The sequence below is a fragment of the Capricornis sumatraensis genome, chromosome 5 (genome assembly GCF_032405125.1).
Source record: "Capricornis sumatraensis isolate serow.1 chromosome 5, serow.2, whole genome shotgun sequence".
Classification (NCBI taxonomy): domain Eukaryota; kingdom Metazoa; phylum Chordata; class Mammalia; order Artiodactyla; family Bovidae; genus Capricornis; species Capricornis sumatraensis.
The window spans coordinates 35,828,211-35,852,966 of NC_091073.1; the positions used below are offsets into that span (position 1 = coordinate 35,828,211).

The 24,756-nt window shown below is 42.3% G+C and overlaps 1 protein-coding gene across 1 annotated transcript in view; it reads right to left on the reverse strand.

Annotated features, from left to right (window-relative positions):
• Positions 1–24,756, reverse strand: part of RAPGEF5 (Rap guanine nucleotide exchange factor 5) — a 234,171-nt gene that overhangs the window by 183,793 nt on the left and 25,622 nt on the right. The window contains exons 2-3 of the mRNA XM_068972629.1: positions 6,951–7,001; positions 5,217–5,323 (exon numbers count right to left, since the gene is read on the reverse strand). Of these exons, the coding sequence (XP_068828730.1) occupies positions 5,217–5,323; positions 6,951–7,001 (158 nt within the window). The remainder of the gene's footprint in view (positions 1–5,216; positions 5,324–6,950; positions 7,002–24,756) is intronic.

A 24,756-nucleotide genomic window follows, 5' to 3' on the forward strand; every position in this document is an offset into this window, starting at 1 on the left:
TTATTCATGTTTCAGATTTCAGCTCAAATATCACTTCCTTACAAGAAGCTTAGAATCATATCCTCTTATACTCTTTCTTTACATCCCCTAACATTTACCAATTATACATCTTTAAAAATGAGTAATACCTGCTTTCTTCCCTTGAGAATTCTTTTCAGTAGAACAGGGACTATGTGTATGTAACTCCTGACTAAACCCCAACATCAGAACAGTCCAGGAACACAGAAAATCCTCTGAATACATACATTTGAATAAATGAAGGAATATATTTAGGAGTCCTTTACTGAAAGACAATGTTTCTGCCTTGATAAGATAAGTGGTGATCAACTTTGGTGCAACCATTTACACATTTTTATCTCGTCTCTTTGAGAACAAAATAATTCTAAGATTAGACAAAGTTACACCACAGTGAGGAGTATAATGTTTTGTTTTCTACTTTTCAAACAGAGATTAAACCTAATATTTGTCTCAAAGAACAATAAATTTGACTGTTAATATAGTCTAAGCAATCCACCAAGCAGCCTGGATCATAAACCCACAAACCTGGATGACAGATTCTGCTAACCACCTGAAGAAATACTTTCTATAATCCATCTTAAAATACACAGCTGTATTCAAAGAATGCCCTAATCTGGGTATTACAAGCAGTATTTTCATGCCTACCTTTCCATGTTTATCAGCCTCAGATGAAAAACCCAATAAAGAAAACTTTCTGAAATAAGGTTAATTATGCAGAAATTTCACTGAAACCCACTCTCCCGTATGAAAAAAGTCACACCAAAATGTTCTTTTCAAACACCTGCATCATGAAAATGACTATCTTTCTCCTATATTTTTAAGGATCAAAAAATGCCAACATATATTTGTATTTCTAGAACAGTAAATTGCCTATCTTTTATGACTGGCATAATCACAAATACCTAGAAATCACCCAGTAACCAACAGAATGAAGAAATGCCATGAGACACTTTATTTTCTTGGATGATGGAAAAATAAGGTAGTAAACATTTCTGCTAAGATATCTGAAGAACCATTCTAGCTTTAGTTAAAATATCACTTTCTTGGGTAAAGATGTGAAAGATACTCTGAGATCATTAAGGCAATTCTAAGTTGCACCAACTGTACAAATCCAGTTGCAGGTTAGCAGTAAGACAAAAGAAAGATTAATGGTCAAATGGATTTTTTTTAAACAATACAAGAAAACAGATTGCAACAAAACAGGCAATTAGACCAAACCGTCAATATTAACTTCTAATTCTACAGGACACCTTTCATTAGTAAATGCTCAAAGTGTTAATTCCTCAACACCTCTATCAATTAGCCAGCATCTTTGGGCTTGTAAAGCACTTTTATCATCTTAATCCTCATTCTCAGAACAATACATATGGCTCCTCAGCCTGTTCTCTGTCTGACACCACCTGGAACGTGGCAGGATACAACAAAACATTTACTAAACAAACTAAACTTTCAAATTGCAAACGGTGACTAGACAGACTTACTGGCTTGTTTCCTCCCAGGTGATCAGGAAGACGTTTCTCAGAGCAGGGCTTCCCATGACTGTGTTGAGTGGGAGTCATCTGGGAGACCTTGTTAACATGAGGATTCCAGTGCAGTGTGGCTGGGTACAGCCTCAGAGACCTCACATCTAATGGGCTGCCAGGCGAGGCCAGTGACCCAGCCCTACCTTCTCAACAGGGAAGACTTGCTCTGTCTCGGAGGCGGGGAGGAGAGCGCGGTGGACAGGACTGAGTCGATGTGCTCAAACATGGTATAGCCATAACTGCAGTCATGTGTAGGTATTACTTAATAATCAAGCTCCCACTCTCAGAGTAAGCTACTGTTTCAGTTGTGCACAATCTCCTTCTACCCCCACCTGCAATTTATCATACTGTGTTTCAAATCGCTTTTGAAAATCCATTTGTACCAGGGAAAACATCATTGGGATAAAGATAAACACTATCACTAATACCACCAATTCACCAACTCAATGGACATGAGTCTGAGCAAACTCTGGGAGATAGTGAAGGACAGGGAAGGCTGATGTGCTGCCGTCCACAGGGCCACAAAGAGTCACACCTGACTTGGCAACTGAACAGTATCACCAAAGCAAACAAAATGAGGTGAGCAGCCACTGCAGTTCACCAACAACCTCCTTGACTTGTGGCCCAGGTCAGCAACAATCCACTTTAAATCCCTGAATCAACAGGACTGGGAGGAGGGTGGTGGAGAAATCAGAGATGCCTGGAAGGGAGGAGTATGAACACCCACAGCAGTTCTTCTCTCCATGTATCTTCAGTCTTGTACTGAATCCAGAAGTTGTTCTGAGTACACAGAGATCTCACCAATGCAGCAATGCTAGATAGGAACATTATGATATGGAGGCGATGGCTCCAAGGTCAATGTGATTGCCACAGCAAAATAAGAATTTTACTAATCTCTGAAGGTGAACACTTGGTTTTTCCTGGCCACCTTCCGTCTCCAGTTACAGCTTTAGTCACCAGTTCATAGCAGTACAGGCAGACCCTCATCTCATTCAATGGGACAGTGGTATTTAGCGACTTACATGAAGGCTCAAAACGTAGTATGATTTTCCCTACAGTACCAAATGAATGGAAAACATATCAAAACTGTGAAAGTAATTCTCATGTGGTACTCTGCCTCAATTTACTACCAGACAAATGAAAATGGCTCAGCCTAGGCTATCATATTAGCACTTTGTCTCTAAACCCAGAGCATTAATCAGTCCTTAGACTATAGACCCACACTCTCGCCACATTCTACTCTCAATAAACTCAAAGTACGCTCTTGCTTGGATGGATGGTTCTTTTCCATGAACCTGATTAATGTACATCTTCCAATTCTTTTTCAGTCTATATCCAATCAGGAACAAAACTGAGAGCAAGGACCAGTCCTATACACAGCCTTATACAGGAGGGAAAATGAATCCTATGAGTCTGCTCACAACTAGGCCCAAAGACTGACACAGGCAGACCTCGTTTTATTGCACTTTCCTTTGCTGTACTTCACAGATATTATGTTTACAGACTGAAGGCTTGTGGCAAGCTGAATGTAGCAAGTCTATCAGCGCCACTTTTGCAGTGGCATTTGCTCACTTTGTGTGTCTGTTTTTGGTACTTCTCTCAACATTTCAAACCCTCTACTAACAAAAAGATGATGACTTGCTGAAGACTCAAATGATGGTTAGCAAGTTTTAGCAATAAAGTATTTTTTAACTTAAGGGACGAATATTATTTTTAGACGTAACGCAATTGCACACTTAATAGACTACAGTATAATAACTGTTACATGCCCTGGGAAACACAATAATCCATGTGACCCACTTTACTGTGCTACTCATTGCCCTGGGGTAGTCTGGAACCAAACCCACAGTATCTCTGAGGTATGCTTGTACAGGCAGTTTTTGTTTTTAAGAAAAAACAAAATTAGACTTGTCTACAGTTGATGCTATCATCTATTAAAGAAAAAAATAGAGACTTTACATGAAGTAATGCAACTATACTCACAGCTCCTATCCCAGCCTGTTGCAACTACTTGACCTGAGCCCTAAGCTAGTGATTTTCAGACTTAGGGGCTTGAATTCGTTATGGGAGAAAGTGGGTAGAGAGATCTTGGAGCTTTTTAAAGAGATTCACAATTCCATATACACAAAAGCACTGTTTCTCAACAGAATAAATCATGTCTAACCTATGTGGAAGGTGTCAAAACCTACATAAATACTAGTAAGATTAATTAAACATGGGATTTTGAAGTGCTAATTCATTGTAGTTCTCTCATCTCCATATGTAGTTGCTCAGTGGTGCCTAAGATTACAGATCCCGCCAAGTTTTTGATTAGAAACAAGTGATCCAGAGAGATGTTATGGGGAGGGAGGTAGGAGGGGGGTTCATGTTTGGGAACGCATGTACACCCGTGGTGGATTCATGTCAATGTATGGCAAAACCAATACAGTATTGTAAAGTGAAATAAAGTAAAAATAAAAAAAATAAAAAAAAAAAGAAACAAGTTGTCGGCCTGGGACAGTTACTGATAGGGATGGGACACGAAGACATCATCTGGGGTGTGAAAACCTCCTAGATCTTGCTGTAGGTAACAGTCATACAGGTTTGTGTAATAATTAAAAATTCATCCAGCTGTACCCTTAGATTTGTGCATTTTACTGTATGTAAACTATGCCTCAATAGAAAATGGGGGATCTTCTTACTCAAACAAGTTAGGAAGCACTCTCCCCCCAAATCTAGGCCACGATGAAATTTTTCCCATCTGTGGCAAGTGGAAAAAAAAAGAAAATACCATAAGGAGATGGTGATAAAGCTAAACTTAGTTAACTCAAAGAAACGTCTTTATTCTGAGAATCTTTCCTAGTTTTTTTTGGCATCATTTGTTCTGAGTATTCTTTCCTATTCTTCATGGTATTGTAATCTCATTTCTGTAAGAACAAATAATGATAATAAATGATAGTGGTTCTTTCTCTGTTTATTTTTGTAGTTTTAGTATTGTTTGCTGTGGTTTAATACCTTTACTTGGAAAAATATTCATAAAAAGCTGGGCATTCACTTTTGTTATTTCTTTAAATGGCTCCATGAAATGAAGACACGTGCCCTGAACTCTCTCCATGACCATCTTCTTGACCCAGATGTACTTTAAGCAGACCATATGCCCATCCGTTTACTCTAACACCTCCACCCTTATTCACCTGCCAAGGCAAAGAAGTGCCATCCCTGCGCCCACTGGGCCCTCCCCACCCCGAAGCTCCTGAAGGGGCAGCTCACTAGCACCTAGAGAGTCAAGAGTAGTGGCCCTCTCCCCCAGGGACCTCCAAAGGACCCTCACAGAGCTCTGATAGAAGGGTATTTACAGGAGGCCCAACACAGCACACGCCCAATAAAAACATTATATAACGTCACGTCTTTGAGGAAGCAAGCAGACTCTCAGGAGCCCGTGCACACCTGCAGCTGAGCACTCCTTGCCTGCTCTTCAGACCAGGAGTCCAGCTGTCCAACACGCGGCTCGTTTAATTAAGAGAGAAGTCACCGCCAATCTCCCAAGCAGATACTTCAAACCCAGCAACCCTCCTACTCCTCATGATAGCCCGTCTCTCTGTGATCAAGGTTATGACTTTAACACATTTTCAGTTTTTTTTTTTTTTTTTTTTCCTCAAGGAGAATTTCTGACAAGGTGTTAGGAAACCGTGTTACCTATAAAACCCCTTGAGGTTCGCTCTGTCCTTTATCAGGTCAGCTGCCTGAACGATGATAATATTCCGCAACGCTCTTCCTGCACAAGAAGAATTCTCCCCATAAATCTATATAGAAAAGACAAAAGATTCACTGAGAATGCAGAACAATAATGTGACAATTTGTGAGCTGCCAATGACACACTATACAGAACAATTATGGCCAAGTCCCTAAGCTTAAAACGCTTATATCTTACCATACATAGCTAAGATAATAGCTATGTAACTACCTATTCTAGTTATTTTTGCTATTGGACCATTTAGGCTATTAGGCTATAATAACTACTTTCCAAATGCTAAATTGCTTTAACTGTAAATAATTTCCTTTTACACAAAATTTCCAGGGCAAAATACCTTTTTTTTTCTTTATATACAGTGTTTCTATCAATACAGCAAACATATAAACATCTTGGAAGATGGGAAAATTAAGTTTTCTCCTATCTAGTGAGCGTCTCGCACCATGATATAATTTGATAGCAGGCTGCTGTCTGCTTTGCCTTTAAGCCTCACTCAACTGCAGAGTTCATAGTTAATTCCAAGCATCCTGGGTTCATCTACTTCATGACTGCATCTATCTGATAAAATTTTCATATAACTTCTTTTTTTAGTCTTCTGATTTGCCTGTATGCATCTCTGATTCTTGGAGGATGAAGGAGGGTATCCTTTAGATCTGGAGAGGTCTATGTCCCACTTTATAAACTACCTCCTTTCTCTGTAACTGGCTACTTCATCCACAGGGCAATGTTGCCTCACAAAGGAAATGAAATGAACTCTCTTCCTAAGTAAAGGCTCATGAAAAGGAGGATACACTGAGGGTGCATGCTTACATCTGTTCACTTGTTTCTTGCTGAACTCTTTTTGCACCCACACAGTTTTGACAGAATATTTTTATCGTTTCCCAAGGCAAACAAATGATAATATATTGACTATAACTTAATCCTGAACACTTTAATCCCATCCTTATACTCCCTTAATTTTCATACTATCACCTCCTAAACACAGCCTAATGAGAAGATGAGAAGGACAGGAAATGGTTTTATTTTTAACATGCTAAACCCATTAAAAAGAAAGCAACACTTAAGCCAGACAACAGAAAGTACTACCTGAGTAGTCCTGACTAGTTCATTCACTCAGTCATTCAAAAACACGGAGCAGCGATCAGCCCCACTCTGGGTGCTGGGGACACAGCAGTGGACAAGACCAAAGGTTCTATCCTCACAAAGCTCACAGTCTCCTGTCTTTCTAAAATACACAGCCCTGTCAGCTGATTTTTTAACAACACAATGAAGGCAGCCCCACCTTGTCTCAGTGAGTATCGGGGGATATTCTATTAGATACCTATAAATAATCCCCCTTTTCACACAGTTTTCAGAGTAAAACATCCCCTGTTTTTTAAATACAGCATTTCTATCATTCAGCAAATAGAAAAGATTTCTCTTATATACGAACTCTACCATATTCATAACACATTCATGTAAAGGACTTGGAAAATGGGGGAATTTTTTTTTTTAATTATTTAGTGAACATCTTTCTGCATGACAGTTATCAGAACATTCCAAACACCTTTGGCCATGTCATTCCACGTGAAGGAGACAGCGTGATCAGGAGCAAAGGGCAGATTTCTAACTAGCAAGTACTACACCAGGATTTGTGAACTATTGTCTCAGAAATGCAGTAAGGCAGAAAAGAATCATACCTGGGATGGAGTATGTTCGAGGTATGGATTGGAAATTCTTCTTGATAGAGTCTATTTGGAAGGAAAGAAAAGGGAAAAATTAGAACCAGTTTTTTGGTACCACTGTCCCATTAAGGACACAATACATGCAACCGTGGGAACTCCAGCAATTGTCCGAGCCAAAAAATGTCAATGGCCACAGAGGATTAACATCCTTATTCTCATTCGAGGTAAGTATCTGGTCAACATTCACTCCAATGGGACAGGATATTCTATCGGAATGGCTTCCACAGCTTTAAAAACTGCAACAGAACAACGGATGTTTGTGTCTAAGTCGCTTTATTCTCAACATGATTTTGATACCACTCCTCCTTTCCCTTCCATTTCGCCTTTCATCTAATTGCAGCTCTCATCCGTGCACCCCTGGACTGCTGTTTCAGCCTCTCAATGGATTTCCCCAGGCTCCCGTCATACCCTCTCAGGCCATCCTGCAAACCTCAAGTGGACAAAAGTCCCTGTGTAGCCCCCTCAATTGAGGGTGGGTCTCTCCTTGCTTATAGGAGTCAATGAAAAACCCCTGCCTGCCCTTCTGGGCCCACCAGAGTTGGCCTCCAGCAGATTTCTAGTATTCTCCCTCTACCTCCTCACGTGGCTTCTGTGATTCAACATGAAATCCACTTATCAGAAAAACCTACAACACATACCTGCCTCTGCTCACACCCTTCTCCACATCAGAAAGCCCTCACCTTCCCTGACACGGCCCTGAACCCCAGTGAAGCCCAGGTCTGTGCAGTCCCCTGCTGGGTGAGGCACTGTCCCCCTCCACTGGGATTTGTCCCTCTTTGGAGCTCCTTGTTTCTGACTAGTTCTGGGGCAGCTCCCGGGTGCTCTGTCTTACTGTCTGTCCTTCCACATGTGCATTGGCCCAACTAACCCATAAGCTCCTTGAGGGAGAGCTGGCAGCTTATCCGCCTTTGCTTTCACAGGCTTTAGCACACAGCTGTGCACAAAAGTGTTGAATTTTTCTATTATTACAGATTATTTATATCTCTGTATCAATTGAGTATCTGCTGAATGATTTGAATTGTAGGAGCTAATTTTTCCTACCTAACAATCCAGTAAGCGACACCATCACCCACATGTGTTTAAGCACAATAGAAAACTATTATGTTTTCCTGTTGCGGTTTAGGAAAAAGAACAGAGAAATGAACATTTACTGAGCTTCCAACCCTATGTTTAAAAGTTCTTTACACTTCTATTCTGAAGCTTGCTATCTTTTGAGATCCCATAGTTTTTTGTCTGCCGCCTCCACTTCTTAGACTCACTTACAAAACATTCCCTGCCACTCAGGGCCTTCCAGCCTCTAAACCTTCTACCAGACTTTATGGCAGAATTTCCATTTTCCCTCTGGCCCACTCCACACAGCTCCCATATTACTTATCTTCTAATTAAACTGAAATAAATATATGGACTCTATATCCAGAAGTGTCAGCTGGTACTCTGCCAAAGACTTGCAACGGCTCCCCACCCTCCACCTTAGAAACTGTTTCAGTCAGTTCAGTTCAGTGGCTTAGACATGTCCGACTCTCTGCAACCCCATGGACTGCAGCCCACCAGGGTTCCCTGTCCATCACCAGTTCCTAGAGCTTGCTCAAACTCATGTCCATCGAGTGGGTGCTGCCAAACAATCCAGAAATTGTTTTAGACAGGCCATTTTTAATTTTCTTAAGAATTATTTATTTATTTATTTATTTTGGGCCGTGCTCGTTCTTCATTGTTGTGAGGGTTTTTCTCTAGCTGCAACAAGCGGGGGCTACTGTTTATTTGTGTGCATGGGTTTCTCATTTCAGTGGCTTCTCTTGTTGCAGAATGGAAGCTCTAGGGTGTGCACGGTTCAGTAGTTGCGGCTCCCGGGCTCTAGAGCACAGGCTTAGTTGCTTCGGGGTATATGGGATCTTCCCACACACTAGCGATCAAACCCGTGTCTTCTGCATTAGTAAGTGGATTCTTTAGCACTGAACCACTCAGGGAAGCCCCAAACAGGCCATTTTTATTTTATTTTATTTATTTTATTTTTTTAATTTTTATTTTTACTTTATTTTACAATACTGTATTGGTTTTGCCATACATTGACATGAATCCACCACGGGTGTACATGTGTTCCCAAACATGAACCCCCCTCCCACCTTCCTCCCCATAATATCTCTCTGGGTCATCACCGTGCACCAGCCCAAAGCATGCTGTATCCTGCGTCGGACATAGATTGGCGATTCGATTCTTACATGATAGTATACATGTTACAATGTCATTCTCCCAAATCATCCCACCCTCTCCCTCTCCCTCTGAGTCCAAAAGTCCGTTATACACATCTGTGTCTTTTTTGATCAGACAGGCCATTTTTAATTATTGTGTATTAAAATATCCACTCACCCCTTCTGGTCTAGTCTATACACATTCCCAACAGGCCCTTCCTAGGCCTTTTGTCATCTGAGCCTAGGCATTTGTACTCACTTACTGAAATACTGAGCAGTGTAAAACTTGCATCTACACCAGATTTATAATTTGAAGATGAATCATCATGATAAGTGATTTTTTCCCCCTAAACAGCCTTTTAAAAGTCAATATGGCAGGCCATAACTGACGATCTTTATTACTCATCTAATTGCCTAAACCAGCTCAGAAAAGCAACTACGTCACATAATCCAGTTAGAAAGAAGGCGTCCAGGTAGAAACAAGCTCTGAAGCATTAGGTGGGGGCACTTCCACAAAAGAAAGCGAACGGCTTCCTCTCTCTCTGCTGCCAGCCCCAATCTGGCTGTACTGACACTAGTGTTATACTTGCACAATTCCATTTCACAGAAACTTCCCCTGTGGGTGGCTTGTTACAAAAGATTGGTAAGGTGAGTCAATAAAGCCATGGGATCCTTCCATGCCAACTAGACAGCAGTGTTAGATGAGCTCCCAGCCCACAGGGAATCGATCAGGAACTGCCTTTGACAGCACACAATACCTAGATTTGTTGTCAGAAACGCCTCAGAAGCCTGCTCTCGACTCGTCCCCAGGGAGCTGTGTTTCCTAAACGCTCCAGACAGCAGCTCTCAAACAGTGCCAGAAAGGACTGATTTGTTCAAATAAAAATAACTACCATAAGCCTGTCCTTTTTTTTTGTTTGTTTTGAGACCACTTTATGACTAAAAATGGCAAGTGCCAAAGACTTATTAAAAAAGAACATGGAGGAACTGACCATCCATCAGCCCGTTTTCACAGACCTTGAGAAAGGACTGTCATGGAATTTAACTGGGAGAATGCCAGGGGCCAACTTACAGGACTCTGAGAATCACTGCTGTAAAGCACCTCAGAAACTTTCCCTCCCAGCCCTTCCCTGAAAGAGCAGTGCAAGCAACACTGACGATGTGCCTTCTCCACTCAACCTTCTTTCCATCATATCCAATACTCAGCTGTTTCCATTCCATCCTGGACTCCCTCAGTTTTGTTTCTCCTCTCAGCATTTCTGAGCTTCATCTCCCCACTCCTGTGGCGACTAACGTTCCTTACGCTCCTTATGAAGCACCTATTGAGCTCCTATTCTGGCAACATGGGAGCTCCAGAAACCGAGATGTGAACAAGATACCATCCTCTAACTTAGAAATCAATTTACTGAAAGACAGGATCTAAAGAACACTTTAAACCCATAAGAGGTCTCTTTCTTCTTCCCAATTTCCCATCAATTTTCTCTATAATCTTGGGTGGCTGGTCCAATTGATGAAGCGTCCTTTTCTCAGTGGTTCTCACCATGATATCGCAAATAGAATGCCCAGGTGAGATGATTCTTTTCTCCCCTTTATTTCCAATTTCCTAGAATTACTTAAGCTACATGAAATGAGTCTTTTACACAGGACTTTATACAGACCTTAGAGAGAAGACTATAACAATACAAATGAAATTAGACTTTAATTCAAATTTCTTCTCCTTTCCAATTTAATGAACCATAGAAAATTATTCCCTAAATGATTCCATGCAAATCTCATATTTTAGACATGTGTTAGAAAATTGCAACCCTTTAATATTCACAAATGAACTTCCAGAAAAAAAAATGGCATAACTCAGAAGGATAACTGGAAATCAATCATGTATTATTTCCATTTTTCTAAAGTGCTCACTAAAGTTAAACTATAGTAGTCTATGAGGCTGGGTCTAAATTAAACATTTTAGCATCACTGGACTTAATGCACATTTTTTAATCAGCTCTTAAAGGACATGTCTTAATGTTCTTCTTGGATTGAATTAAAAAACTTAGGCTACAAGGGGAGAGAGAAATGAAAAGAAAAAGACTGAATCACTTCGACCACCACAGAAGTATGACCTGCTCTATTAAAAACAGGAGCCAACAAGAACTACCAAATGTGTTGATAAGTTAAGACTTCAGCTCACAACACAACTTCTGTCATCTTCAGCCACTGTCCTCTACCCATTCTGGCTGACAAAGTAGAAATGAAGATGTTAAAACGGGGAAGTATACTTAGAAGTCAAAAGTTCCATAAGCAACTAGAGGGTGCATGAGTTAGGAGACTAGAGACTACAATAACAGAGGCTGTGCAGAGTTCCAAGACCTGGGGTGGGGGTCCTTTTAAGTCCCAGCATACCCTTGCATCTCAAGCAAAGCTTGATTCAGGTAAATAAGGACAGAATCCCCCCAGGCTGGATGCTGGCTTAAGAAGGACAAGGCCATCACAAGTTCAGCATAATGCAAGCTGGAGACACGAGCCAAGTACTGATATGGAAGTGCAGGGCAGGGCACTCCAACTCTATCTGCAGACTCTGGTCCCAGTTCAGGCCCACCAGCCCTCAGAGGTCCAAGGGTCATGCTCCCAAAGTCAGTCACAGCCACAAAGGCCATTTTTAACATTATCTTCTCCACACAGGCTAGCCAAACCAAAGTCAATGATGTTCTCAAAATTAGATTTTTCCACTGCCTTGTGATATAATAAGAACACAGACTGAGAGGGAAGGTGGCAGAAATACTTACTGAGCACCACCTTTGTGCTTAAGCCCTTTCCCACACTAGGAACTGTACCCACCTGTTCATACATCTATAGACAAGAGCCCTGAGGGTCAGAGAAATTAGGCAATTCACTTAAGGTCCCGGAACTGGAAAATTATACAGCCAGGGCTGGAAGAAAATTTTGACAGATTCCAAAGTCACCACTCTACTGTAACACGCTGCATGTTACTAAACAATAAATGTGTTTGTACTGTGTGCTAGAGATTGTACTAATTATTTTACATGCAACACACTGCTTAACTTTGGAAAAACTATGAGGTATTAGTAATCTCATTTTGTAGATGATAAAGCTGGACTTGAAGAGCTTAAGAAGTTCACCCAAGTTCACCCAAGTCAAGCCTGTCTGTCGTTATTTTCCCATACATTTATAACGTAGAATATGCCAATTTAAGAATCACGTGACAAGCAAGCATATATGGCTGCATGAAGATGTCAGAGATAGATGTCTCTGCTAGATCCAGAGGCACTTAACCCTGGATGCAAATTAGAACCATCAGGGAACCTGAAGAAATAATCAGGAGCTCAGGGCCACAGAATTAGAATCTATAGGAGTGCAGCCTGAATGGGTGTTTTCCAAGCTCCTCAGGGTAGCTTGAATGCACTCTGGTTTGAGAAAAACTAAAAAAAACAGTGGCTGAACTCGGTGATATGCAGCTCTCATCACCCACCTCCACTATGAAGCTAGGTGCACTCCTCAACCATCTTCTGCCTCACATGCCCACCGGAGATCTAAACACAGCAGAGGTGCAGGCCATCCAAACAACAGCCCTGGGGTCTGTGTCTGAGCTTCTGACTCTGGTTTGTGTAGAACAAAGAGTCAGTGTTTCAGTAAATCGCACCCTGCACCTGTTCTTGTGGTGTGTGTTTTCTATCCGCCCCATCCCAGACACAGCCCTAAGCCAAGGTGCCTCACGTCTGCAGAGCGGCACCCTACCTACACACCTTCTGAAAGGACATCCCCCTTTAACGGCATCTGTAGCACTAGACTTAATTTACATTTCCCACTATTGAAGGATTCTCTTCTAGTATAAACATGTTTGCCCCGCTTAAAAGCCAAAGGAGAAAATTAAAGTGGGGCTTAGGAATACTTATAAATATTTCACAATCTTGCCTGCCTAGGGAGATAAATCGGCAGGAACCAGCAGCTTCTGGGAAAATATATACAATAGGTATCATGGAAACAAACCCCACAATGTCATCAACTTGATTTTTTTCATTCCTTGGGAAGGTATCTTTCTTTTCATTGCGTGTACAAACAACAGCATAACTGCCTACAGGGTGGGCTTCCTTGGTTAATACAATCATTGAAAAGCCTTTACAGTTTAGGAAGCAGGTCACTAAAGATTTGGGGTCAGCAGTTAAATTGGCAGCTTACTTATCTCCACTGGCCACTGAATTCCCCACCTGCAGTAACATCAACCCCCCAGTCACACCTGGACTCCAAAATGAACCCCTTTCTCAGCAGCCAATGTGAAGAAGCTCCCACCTGCCCTATCTAGGACTTGAGCACAAAACAATGGAAGTATTATTATACCAGTAGGATGAATACCCAGGAGTCCAGACTGATCTGAATCACTGAATAAACAAACATGGGGCAGAGGGCACAGTGGGGAAACAGCTCTTCCTTACAGAATTCTTTCAATTACTAAATGCAACGAGAAGAGGCAAAGAATATCATAAGTAGGCAAAGAACACAGTACTAAGTGTTGCAGGCAAGAATCATTAATGGGTGCCAAAATGAGAAACAAAAGTATGACTGAGATATAGGGCATCTGCACAGTTTCAAAGTGTTTCCCCACAAGCTATTAAGGAATAGAGGAAAGAATAGTAACTTTTCAGGGGAGCTTAGCAGATCCATCTTAACTAAGTGATAAAAATTATCACCAATCATGAGACTTGACATCACTTGCTTGCTATTAATAATATGATACCCTGAGAAAGGCACTTTCAGGGTATTTTTTGTCAAAATGCATACCATAATTTAATGAGGAAGCATCACACAACTCCAAGCTGAGGGATATTCTTCAATATAACTAGCTTGTACTCTGCAAAAATTGTCAAGGTAAGGAAAGACCAAGAAAAACAGAGCATCTATCCTGGATTGGAGGAGAACAAAGGAAACTGACAAGGAAAGACAATCCGATCCTGAGTGCCAGCCTGGACAAGGATAAGGCCCTTAGCAGGTCAGCTGGCAGGAAGTGAATGAGGTCTATATTTGAGCTACTTGAGTGTCAATGATGGTATTGGCAAGTGCACTGTGGTTCCATAAAATGTTAACATTTGGGGAAGCTGGGTAATGGTTATAAGGCTTGGTCTGTAATATTTATATGTTTGAGTCTGAAATTATTCCAAAGTGAAATAAAAAACGTTTAAGTAATAGCCTCTTTCCTCCCCACAAACAAAGCCTCAAAAACCATTCAAATATTTAAAATACAGCCTCTATTTCTGTACTAAAAGTTGCTCTCTCCATAACATCGTCATCCTGGGCTGCCCAACAGAATGACCCTCCTTGCCCCCTGACCACTGCGGCCTCTGGCACCTTCATACAGATCAGATTAGCCTCCCTAAAACGTCTCGTTACATACTACTTCATTATTAAAAAGTAAAGTTGATTTTAAAACAGTTTATGCTCTTTATGCACTCACAGACAATATTCTAAGACTTTACCCAAGTGGCCAGTCTCTCAATGTCCACATAATCCTGGCTGCATGTCTCTTCTGCAAACTCCCCACTCTAGCCAGACAGCTGGTCTGATTTTTACTTTGCCAACAGTGTGCAATCTTACCTCCATGCCCAAGCCCTTGCCATGACCTCTGACCTCTGTGTATCTTTTTATTTCTACATTCTGCCCTTCCTTCAATCCACACAAATTCTGTGTAAAGCTCACCCAAGCCTTGAGCCTCCTGTGACCAATCTCTTTCACAAACACTCTCAGTATTTGTCACTGATGTGTCTCCTGGCTCTATCTGCATATGTAGCTCCTCTCCCCTCAACCAGCTTTGCAGACCCCCAGAGGGACTTCCACCTTCTGTCAATCTAGGACCTTCTATAGAGCACAGCAGAGGCCGGACAGCCAGTGATGACTTCCTCCTACTGCCAGATAACCCAGTGACCCAGACTCTCAGGCCAAAGAATAAGGCAGGATATCACCCCCTCAAAACCTATGAAACCCACCATCTCTGCCATCCTTCCCAGCTTGCTTTCTCAAGTTGCTCAACTCTGTTGTAAGTGGTCGCATATGAAACACACACACACACAAACACACACATATATATGAAACATATAAACATATAAACAGAGCATATTTTTAAACACCGAATAATAAATAATAAATGTGCTTGCTTTAAAACTTAAAGATCCACTTGAATGCCAATTATTTCTTTGCTGTGGAAAAGACTTCAATAAGTTACTTTGTGTGGAGTCTTCAAGAGGTCATTTTTTTCACTTTTCCTTTCCTATACTAGTGCCAAGTCAGAACTGTGCAAAAGAAACACACCTTAGAATAGGTATCTTCTCTTTGTTAGCTCTGGAAATAAGCCAGTCTCTTTAATGTTCCTTGTTAATTTGTACAAAAGTTTTTGAAAGCTGCAAAAAACAATAAAGGTGACAAGGTACAGTCCTCTGGCAAAAGGAAGACTTAGAAACTAGATCGAGTTTTTATTTTTCAATTACTCACCCAAGCCATACAGAGCACCTCAGAAATACAGTACCAGAAAGGACACCGGCAGGCTCCATTCGCAGCCTTCATCTTAGTGATCCAAGGCAGGAAGGACCAGGGGCCACAGGCCAAACCCAGCTGCCAGGCTCGGTTCACGGCGTTACCGGAACACAGCTGTGTCCCACGTTTACATCCAGCCTCTGGCCATTTTTCTGACGAAAATATTTTTTACCTGGCCTTCTACAGGAAAAGTTTACCAATCCTGGTCTAAATTATCAAATTTTACAGAGTAGGAGGAGCTCTGTAATCTCCCTAGCAATATATTCCAGTAACCAGTTATCAGCAGGAATTTTTTTTCATTTTGAACCAAATAATCTTTTGCTGCCATTTAAGATTATTTCCTTCAAAATTGTTTAAGACACATTTCCACCTTCACTGACATATTACATGAACACAAGAAATAGGTCAAAACAATTATTGGCTCTCAAGACTAAAACAAACAAAAGAAAGCAATTAGTTTCACTAACTACTTTTAACTAGGAATTACCAATCTATATGGTAATACAGAATACACCTTGTTTCAAACATTTGAATCTTGCACACAATATCCTCTATGCCTGGAATCCCTTTCTTCTCATCTAAGTTTCCATACAGTTTATGCTGTTTCCATACAGTTTATGGTTGTCTGAGGAGGCCTTATAAAGAGCTGAGAAAAGAAGAGAAGCGAAAGGCAAAGGAGAAAAGGAAAGATATAAGCATCTGAATGCAGAGTTCCAAAGAATAGCAAGGAGAGACAAGAAAGCCTTCCTAAGTGAACAATGCAAAGAAACAGAGGAAAACAATAGAATGGGAAAGACTAGAGATGTCTTCAAGAAAATTAGAGATATCAAGGGAACATCTCATGTAAAGACGGGCACAATAAAGGACAGAAATGGTATGGACCTAACAGAGGCAGAAGATACTAAGAAGAGGTGGTAAGAATACACAGAAGAACTATACAAAAAAGATCTTCATGACCCAGATAACCACAACTGTGTGATCACTCACCTAGAGCCAGACATTTTTGAGCGCGAAGTCAAGGGGACCATAGGAAGCATCCTTACGAACAAAGCTAGTGGAGCTCTCACTAGCTTATGGAATTCCAGCTGAGCTGTTTCAAATCCTAAAAGAGGATGCTGTCAAAGTGCTGCACTCAATATGTCAGCAAATTTGGAAAGCTCAGCAGTGGCCCCAGGACTGGAAAAGGTCAGTTTTCATTCCAATCCCAAAAAAAGGCAGTGCCAAGGACTGTTCAAACTACTGTACCATTGCACTCTTTTCACATGCTAACAAAGTAATGCTCAAAATTCTCCAAGCTAGACTTCAACAGTACATGAACAGAGAACTCTCAGATTCAAGCTGGATTTAGAAAAGGCAGAGGAACCAGAGATCAAATTGCCAACATCCACTGGACCATAGAAAAAGCAAGAGAGTTCCAGAAAAACATCTGCTTCATTGATTATGCTAAAGCCTTTCACTGTGTGGATCACAACAAACGTGGAAAATTCTTCAAGAGATGGGAATACCAGACCACCTTACCTGCCTTCCAAGAAACCTGTATGCATGTTAAGAAGTAACACATAGAACCAGACATGGAACAACAGACTGGTTCCAAATTGGGAAAGGAGTGCATCAAGGCTGCATACTGTCACCTAGCTTATTTAACTTATATGCAGAGTACATCAGGCAAAATGCCAGTCTGGATGAATCACAAGCTGGAATCAAGATTGCTGGGAAAAATATCAATAACCTCAGATATGTAGAGGACACCACCAAGAATTAAAGAGCCTCTTGATGAAGGTGAAAGAGGAGAGAGAAAAAGCTGGCTTAAAAACTCAACATTCAAAAAACAAAGATCATGGCATCCAGCCTCATCACTTCATGGTAAATAGATGGAGAAACAAGGGAAACAGTGACAGACTTTATTTTCTTGGGCTCCAAAATCACCACAGATGATGACTGTAGCCATGAAATTAAAAGATGCTTGCTCCTTGGAAGAAAAGCTATGATAACCCTAGACTGTATATTAAAAAGCAAAAACATTACATTATTGACAAAGGTCTGTTTAGTCAAAGCTATGGTTTTTCCAGTAGTCATGTATGGAGAGAGTAGGATCATAAAGAAGGCTGAACAATGAAAAATTGATGCTTTTGAACTATGGTGTTGGAGAAAACTCTTGAGAGTCCCTTGGACTGCAAGGACATCAAACTAGTCAATCCTAAAGGAAATCAATTCTGAATATTCACTGGAAGGACTGATGCTGAAGCTCCAATACTTTAGCCACAAGCTAAGAGCCTGAAAAGAACTTGATGTTGGGAAAGACCGAAGGCAAGAGGAGAAGTGGATGACAGAGGACAAGTTGGTTGGATGGCATCACCGACTCAATGGACATGAGTTTGAGCAAACTCCAGGAGATGGTGAAGGACAGGGAAAGCCTAGCATGCTGTAGTCCATGGGGTCACAAAGAGTCAGACAGGACTGAGGGATTGAACAACAGTTTATGTTAAAATGTATTTTCCACGCTCAAATCCTCAACCCCTGCCCCATAAAAATTTCTTGGTTACTTCAAAGCACTTTAGATTCCTGATACTTACATTTGGATTGTCCCTAATTCATTGCAAGGTAAGGTAAAGGTAAAGTAAAGTCGCTCAGTCGTGTCCGACTCTTTGCGACCCCATGGGCTGTAGCCTACCAGGCTCCTCTGTCCATGGGATTTTCCAGGCAATAGTACTGGAGTGGATTGCCATTTCCTTCTCCAGGGAATCTTCCCGACCCAGGGATCGAACCCAGGTCTCCCACATTGTGGACAGACGCTTAACCATCTGAGCCACCAGGGAAGTCCAAGAATCTTAAAATAGAGTCTATGTTCCACTCATATTTACCCATGTCCACAGTGTTTAAAATAATTCATTGCATACAATTAATTCTCATTAAATGTTTACAAAGAAACAAAAAAAATCTGGTCTTACTGCTTTAAATCTTTTCCCCTTTTGGAGTTTACGGCTCCTTCTTCTGTGTATTGCACCTTATTTTCTTAGGATGCTGCCTTCCCTGATGGTTAGGAGCAGAGCTCTGAATTCGCATTGTTTAGATTCAAAGCCCATTCAAAGTTCTACATCCGTGGACAAATCATTTAACTTCTTTGTGCCTCTGTTTCCATCTCTTTAAATGGGAGAAATAAAATCTGTTCATAAGGTTGTTGTATGGATTAAATGGCTTAAAATAGTGGTTCTCAAATTGCTTGCATCAGAATCACCTTATTAAACCAGACTGGTGGGCTCCATTCTAGAGGTTTTGTCTGTCTTAGGTCTGGGGTGAGGTTCTGAATATGCGTTTCTAACAGATTCCCAGAGGATGACGCTGATGGACTGACTATACTCTGAGAACCACTGATTTAAAATATTAAAGAGCTTACAGAGGTGCTCTTCAAGTAATATGTGCTCAACAAGCATTCACTATTTTTTTTAAAGAGGGAAACTAATGTTTTGTTTTGTTTTTCCTGCACTGGGTGGCCCGCGGGATCGAAACTGAATGCCTTGCGGTGGAAGCACTGGCAGTGAGGAGTCTCAATCCTGGGTCCCCAGGGAAGTCCCAGGAAGCATTCGTTATTACTCTGGGGGCGCTCTGCAAGTGTGATTATCATTATCACGTACATGAATGTGGGTCTCCCTTTCTGCAGTGGTAAACTCACCCAGGGACAGGACTGTATCCTTTCCATCCACAATTCCTAGGACGTGACAGAGTGCCCGTGACAAAGCACAGCCAGGGCAGCTCTGAGAGAGTTCTCTGCCTCTCGCCCAGGTCCCTCGTGGTCAGAAGAGAAAGTCTGTGGGGTGGGAAACTCTCCTACAGGCCAATGCCGAGGCTTCCCACAGCAAGCACCTTTAGGACACAGGCTGTCTCATTCATCCACCTGACCCATGTAGGGGAGGTCCTGTTTCTCATACTTGGGAGTCTGGAGGAGTAACTCAGAATCAGTCGACTTTTCTCATGTTCTTGGGACCACGGTCCCTTCCCAAACGGGTGCAGAATTTCCACCGGCTTCTGTCAATGACAACGATGTGCCACCGCCACTGTTCATCTGTGAATGAACTATACCTAGAGTTTTCAAGAGAAGTCTGATCTGGACCTTGCCAAGTGAAAATCTTGTAATTCACTTTCAACTTATTGCGTCTCCTGGTTACTATGACTGATCTCCCTTAGCGTTCCCAAACCTTTCAGTTAATAACTCACTTTAGGACTTGAGAGGATTGATATTAACCTTGACGATTTACAGTGTCACATGCACAACTTATAAAATTCACGACATTTGCATTAATAGCAGGGCAATGACATAGATCCTCCACAATCTGGCAAATCATACTGACTGTGGCCCTGTGATTCTATGTGCAGACTTTCAGAATCACACAAGGTCACTGTTCTGGCTCCCAGAAGGGACTTGAAGCAGCTGGGCACTCCACTGCCTCCTATCTCGTGCAGTTCCAGTTTGAAATATCATTCTCTTGATGGAGATAAGAACAGGAAAAAAAAAAAAGAACAGAGACATCTCATCTCGCCATTCGCCACAAGGAGCAGGCCTGTGCCTTCCTCCTCGCCTGGTTCCGACTGCGCACAGAACTGTGAGCTTTGTGGCCTTCACCTACTTTGCAAGCCCTTAAAGAGCTGGCACTGGAGTCCCACAGGCTTGTGAAACTTACTTCATCCTGAGTCACATGTCCTCCTTCCTCTGGTTCACTTGTCTTCTTTACATCTGTTTGTGCTCTTAATTGCTTAGTTGTGTCTGACTCTTTGTGACCCCATGGACTAGAGCCCACCAGGCTCCTCTGTCCATGGAATTTCCCAGGCAAGCATACTGGAGTGGGTCACCATGGCCTACGCCAGGGGATCTTCCCAACCCAGGGATCGAACCCATGTACACTGTGTCCCCTGCATGGGCAAGCGGGTTCTTTACCACTGTGCCATCGGGGAAGCCCTCTTTACATCTGAGGGCTACTGAAAGCCCACTTCACAGCCACATCAGGGTCCGTCACTTCCTCTCCTCTCCCAAAACGTTTTAACAGCCACACTACGGAATCGGAACTTGGTTCCAGTGATGACGCGCTTACCATCAGTTCTCTGAGTGTGCTGACACAGCAGATTCCACCACGTGCAGGTTCAAAACACAGTCACTTGCTCCCCAGGTTCCCTGTGCATAATGAGCGGAGTCTAATGGGCCTTGCATTGCATCAGGAGTTTCCTGCCTTGACTGTACGCTTACTCTTTCAGTTCCCTGACGCTGATTCAGGTCTCCCTCTCCCTCCACTGCGGTGAAGGCAACGGCACCCCACTCCACTACTCTTGCCTGGAAACTCCCATGGACAGGGGAGCCTGGTGGGCTGCAGTCCATGCAGTCTCGAAGAGTCGGACACGACTGAGCGACTTCACTTTCACTTTTCACTTTCATGGACTGGAGAAGGAAATGGCAACCCACTCCAGTGTTCTTGCCTGGAGAATCCCAGGGACGGGGGAGCCTGGTGGGCTGCCACATATGGGGTCGCACAGAGTCAGACACGACTGAAGTGACTTAGCAGCAGCAGCAGCAGCAGCTCCCTCCACTGAATCCCCTCCTTTCTAGTCTTCCCGCCAAATTATTTCATCTAACCTGTCTGGACATCCTTTCTTCTTTCTAACAAATCATCAGAGTCTTTCCTCAAATGGTTTCCCTCCTCTCCCACAACATTCGACTCTAACACAAAGGCCCGTGAGAGTCCCAGTGAACAGAACCGGTGATCCCTTCAGCCCGAAAGAGACACAGAGCACACACCCCACAGCTCACTCGGCAGTCCTGGAGTTCAAGGAGAGCTGGTTCTCTAGTTTTCTTCTAGAAATCCCCCTTTCAGCACAAGAGGCATCAGCAACTTCCAATCAGTTCACTTGGCTCAGAAGGGAACCTTCTAGAAGGCTACTAAAACCACCTGGCAAGTATGTGTCTTTTTCGGGCCCCAGCTCAGCGGCTACTAATCCGCAGTTAACTAGCTCCTTCCTCCACATGGTCTGTGCAGCAGCAGCGGCAGCATCACCTGGGTGCTCTTGGGAGATGCAGAGTCTCAGGGGCCATCTGAGATGCACCCAGTTAGATGAAGCTTAATGAGATCACCAGGTGAATCACATCAAGGTCAAGTCTGAAAAGCATTCATCCACACCACCTAGATACAAAATCCTGCTTCTGTTACAAGTGTTTTCAGAGAAAGACATCAACAGTGAAAGTCACTCAGTCGTGTCCGACTCTTTGTGACCCCATGGACTGTATAGTCCATGGAATTCTCTAGGCCAGAATACTGGAGTGGGTAGCCTTTCCCTTCTCCAGGGGATCTTCCCAACCCAGGGATCAAACCCAGGTCTCCCACATTGCAGGAGGATTCTTTACCAGCTGAGCCACCAGGGAAGCCCAGACACTAACAGAGGTTCTCCTTAAAAAAGGACTAAATGGGCAAAAAGAGTTTTGAAGACGTCGCTTACTTTATTCTCCCTTCTTAAAGCTGAAAAGTGTCCCTAAGCAAATTAAAAATGTTCAAGAATTCCTGGAGAGCTTCCCTGGTGGCTCAGCGGTAAATGCCGCTCACCACCCAATTCAGGAGACACAGGTTCAATCCCTGATGTGAAAAGATCCCACATATCACACAGCAACTAAGCCCATGCGCTCCAGCTACTGAGCTCCTGTTTCAAGAGTCTGGGAGCCACAGCTACGGAAGCTTGCATGCCCTGGAGCCTGTGCTCCGCAACATTAGAAGCCACAGCATGAGAAGCCCGAGTTCAGCAGCAAGTGCCCCTGCTTGCCGCAACTAAACAAAAGCCCTCACGCGATGAAGACCCAGCACTGCCAGTAAAAACAAAAAAGAAAAATTCCTGCAGTAAATAAATTCCGTTTCTCAAACACATCTGACCAAGGAATTTTTTTAATTTATCTATTTTTATAGGTATCTGTTGCCATCTAAAGCACATTTATTGGTGTTAACAGAAAACAGTAAATTGAGAAGCCTGTCCCAGAGCTTAAGCACTTCCTCTTAAAGCGCTGCAGTGACTTCAAGCCTCTCCTGCTGGCCCGCTGACTTTTAAGTGCATCTATTAATCGAGGTCAGAAGTGATGTCGCTGCCTACTTTCTTGGCAGGGGAGGTCAAGCAGACAGCAGCCTTGGCCCCAAAGGTGGGACATTATAAGGCCAAGATGAACAAAAGAAAAAGGCCAAATACCAGAGCTACCTAACCATCACCATTTCAAACTTTCTGGACATATCTTGACTCCTCTCTTTACTATTTTTTCACGAAGAGGAAGACATTCAAAAACTGATTTACATGTGCTCTGCTATGTAACATCCAAAAACAATTCCAATTTTTTGTGTTCACCCCGCTTCTCGAAGCATAATTACTGTGAGAGGTGAGAGTACCTCATGAGGGGGTTCATTTTTAGAACTTTCTCAATTTTTAGTTTTAATTAAATTCATTTTTTTAACTTCATTTTAAACACCTACAACTGGACTCTTCATACCTGCATAAAATCAGGTAACAAACAATATCTTCTCTAACTCGACAGAGCTGAGATAGTCAATCACAACCCTAACTTTTTAAGAGGCTCCTTTCAAAGTATGTTAACATTGATCAACTGTTTCCAGACAAAAGTTAGTAAAGTGCCCCACATTCCAGAAGTAGGTGACTGCAGTTAACTGACATACATGAATGACAAAGGAGGAGACATTTTGTTAGGGTATTTTTTACTACTTGAAAGGTTTTACAATCCTTGGTTATCTAAAAACTCGACATGCTCTGTGACTCCTCGACCTACACCCCAACAACCCAGGAACCCAGCAAAACATTCTGAAGTCATTGAAAGTATTGTAAAGAACTTGTAATACAGTGAAGTATTTTGGTGAAAAGTTTTTTTAAAAAAGCAAGTAAAACTAAAGAGGCATACAAGTTTAACAGCACTTAAAAAACAAATAGAAAAGAATATATCAAAATGCCAATGGTAATGGTCTTCGTGGGACTGGCTACTGGTAGATTTGTTCTTATCTTTTCAAAATTTCAATTTTTCTGTATTAAATATATTCCTTTTATAATTAAAAAATATAAAACCTCTACTTATATCACCATCCTCCACCTCTAACCCTAAAACAGAAAGGTTACAGAGATGTAAACGGTGATTCTTTACACATACAGGATTAAGAAAATGTCTACGGTCAGAAAGAAATCCAAGCTTAAATTAGCTCTAATATATAGTGTGTTTGGGTTCACGAGAGGGAGATAAATCTCTAGGTAAAGAGCCAAGAAGATATGACAGATTAAAGATTCTACAAGGAGAGATGTTTTCATTTGTTCCCCCTCTTTCTTCTCCATGGAGTCCACTTCACAATCTCCCTGCCTTCCCTGAAGAGACAGGAGGCTGAATAAGACCCATGGAGAGAAAAAACAACAGAAGACGATGAGGCTGCAGTGGGGAGACTGAAACCCACAGAGAGAAGAGACGGGGCAGCCCTTCCATTTTGAAATGACCCTTGGTGGTACAGGATGTAGACCAGGCTCTGCCCAGAGTTCCTATTCTAATAATATCAGTGCTTGGTCAGTGTCTGTTTTGTGGCCAGTTTCCTGAAGTGTTTAGGATCACTTTCTCATGCCATCAACCTCTGAATACTCAGAGCTAACAACATCTACAGGAAATAATGCAAGAAGTAAATACCCCAAAGTCAAATGCCAATAATTCTGAGGTTCGCAGTGTTTGAATTTAATTGTCTATACACAGCCAGGTGGCTCAGAGGTTAAAGTGTCTGCCTGCAATGCGGGAGACCTGGGTTCGATCCCTGGGTCGGGAAGATCCCCTGGAGAAGGAAACGGCAACCCACTCCAGGAGAATCCCATGGACGAAGGAACCTGGTGGGCTACAGTCCATGGGGTCGCTAAGAGTCAGACAAGACTGAGCAACCTCACTTTCATTTTTCACTTTCATGCACTGAAGAAGGAAATGGCAACCCACTCCAGTATTCTTGCCTGGAGAATCCCAGGGACGGGAGCCTGGTGGGCTGCCGTCTATGGGGTCA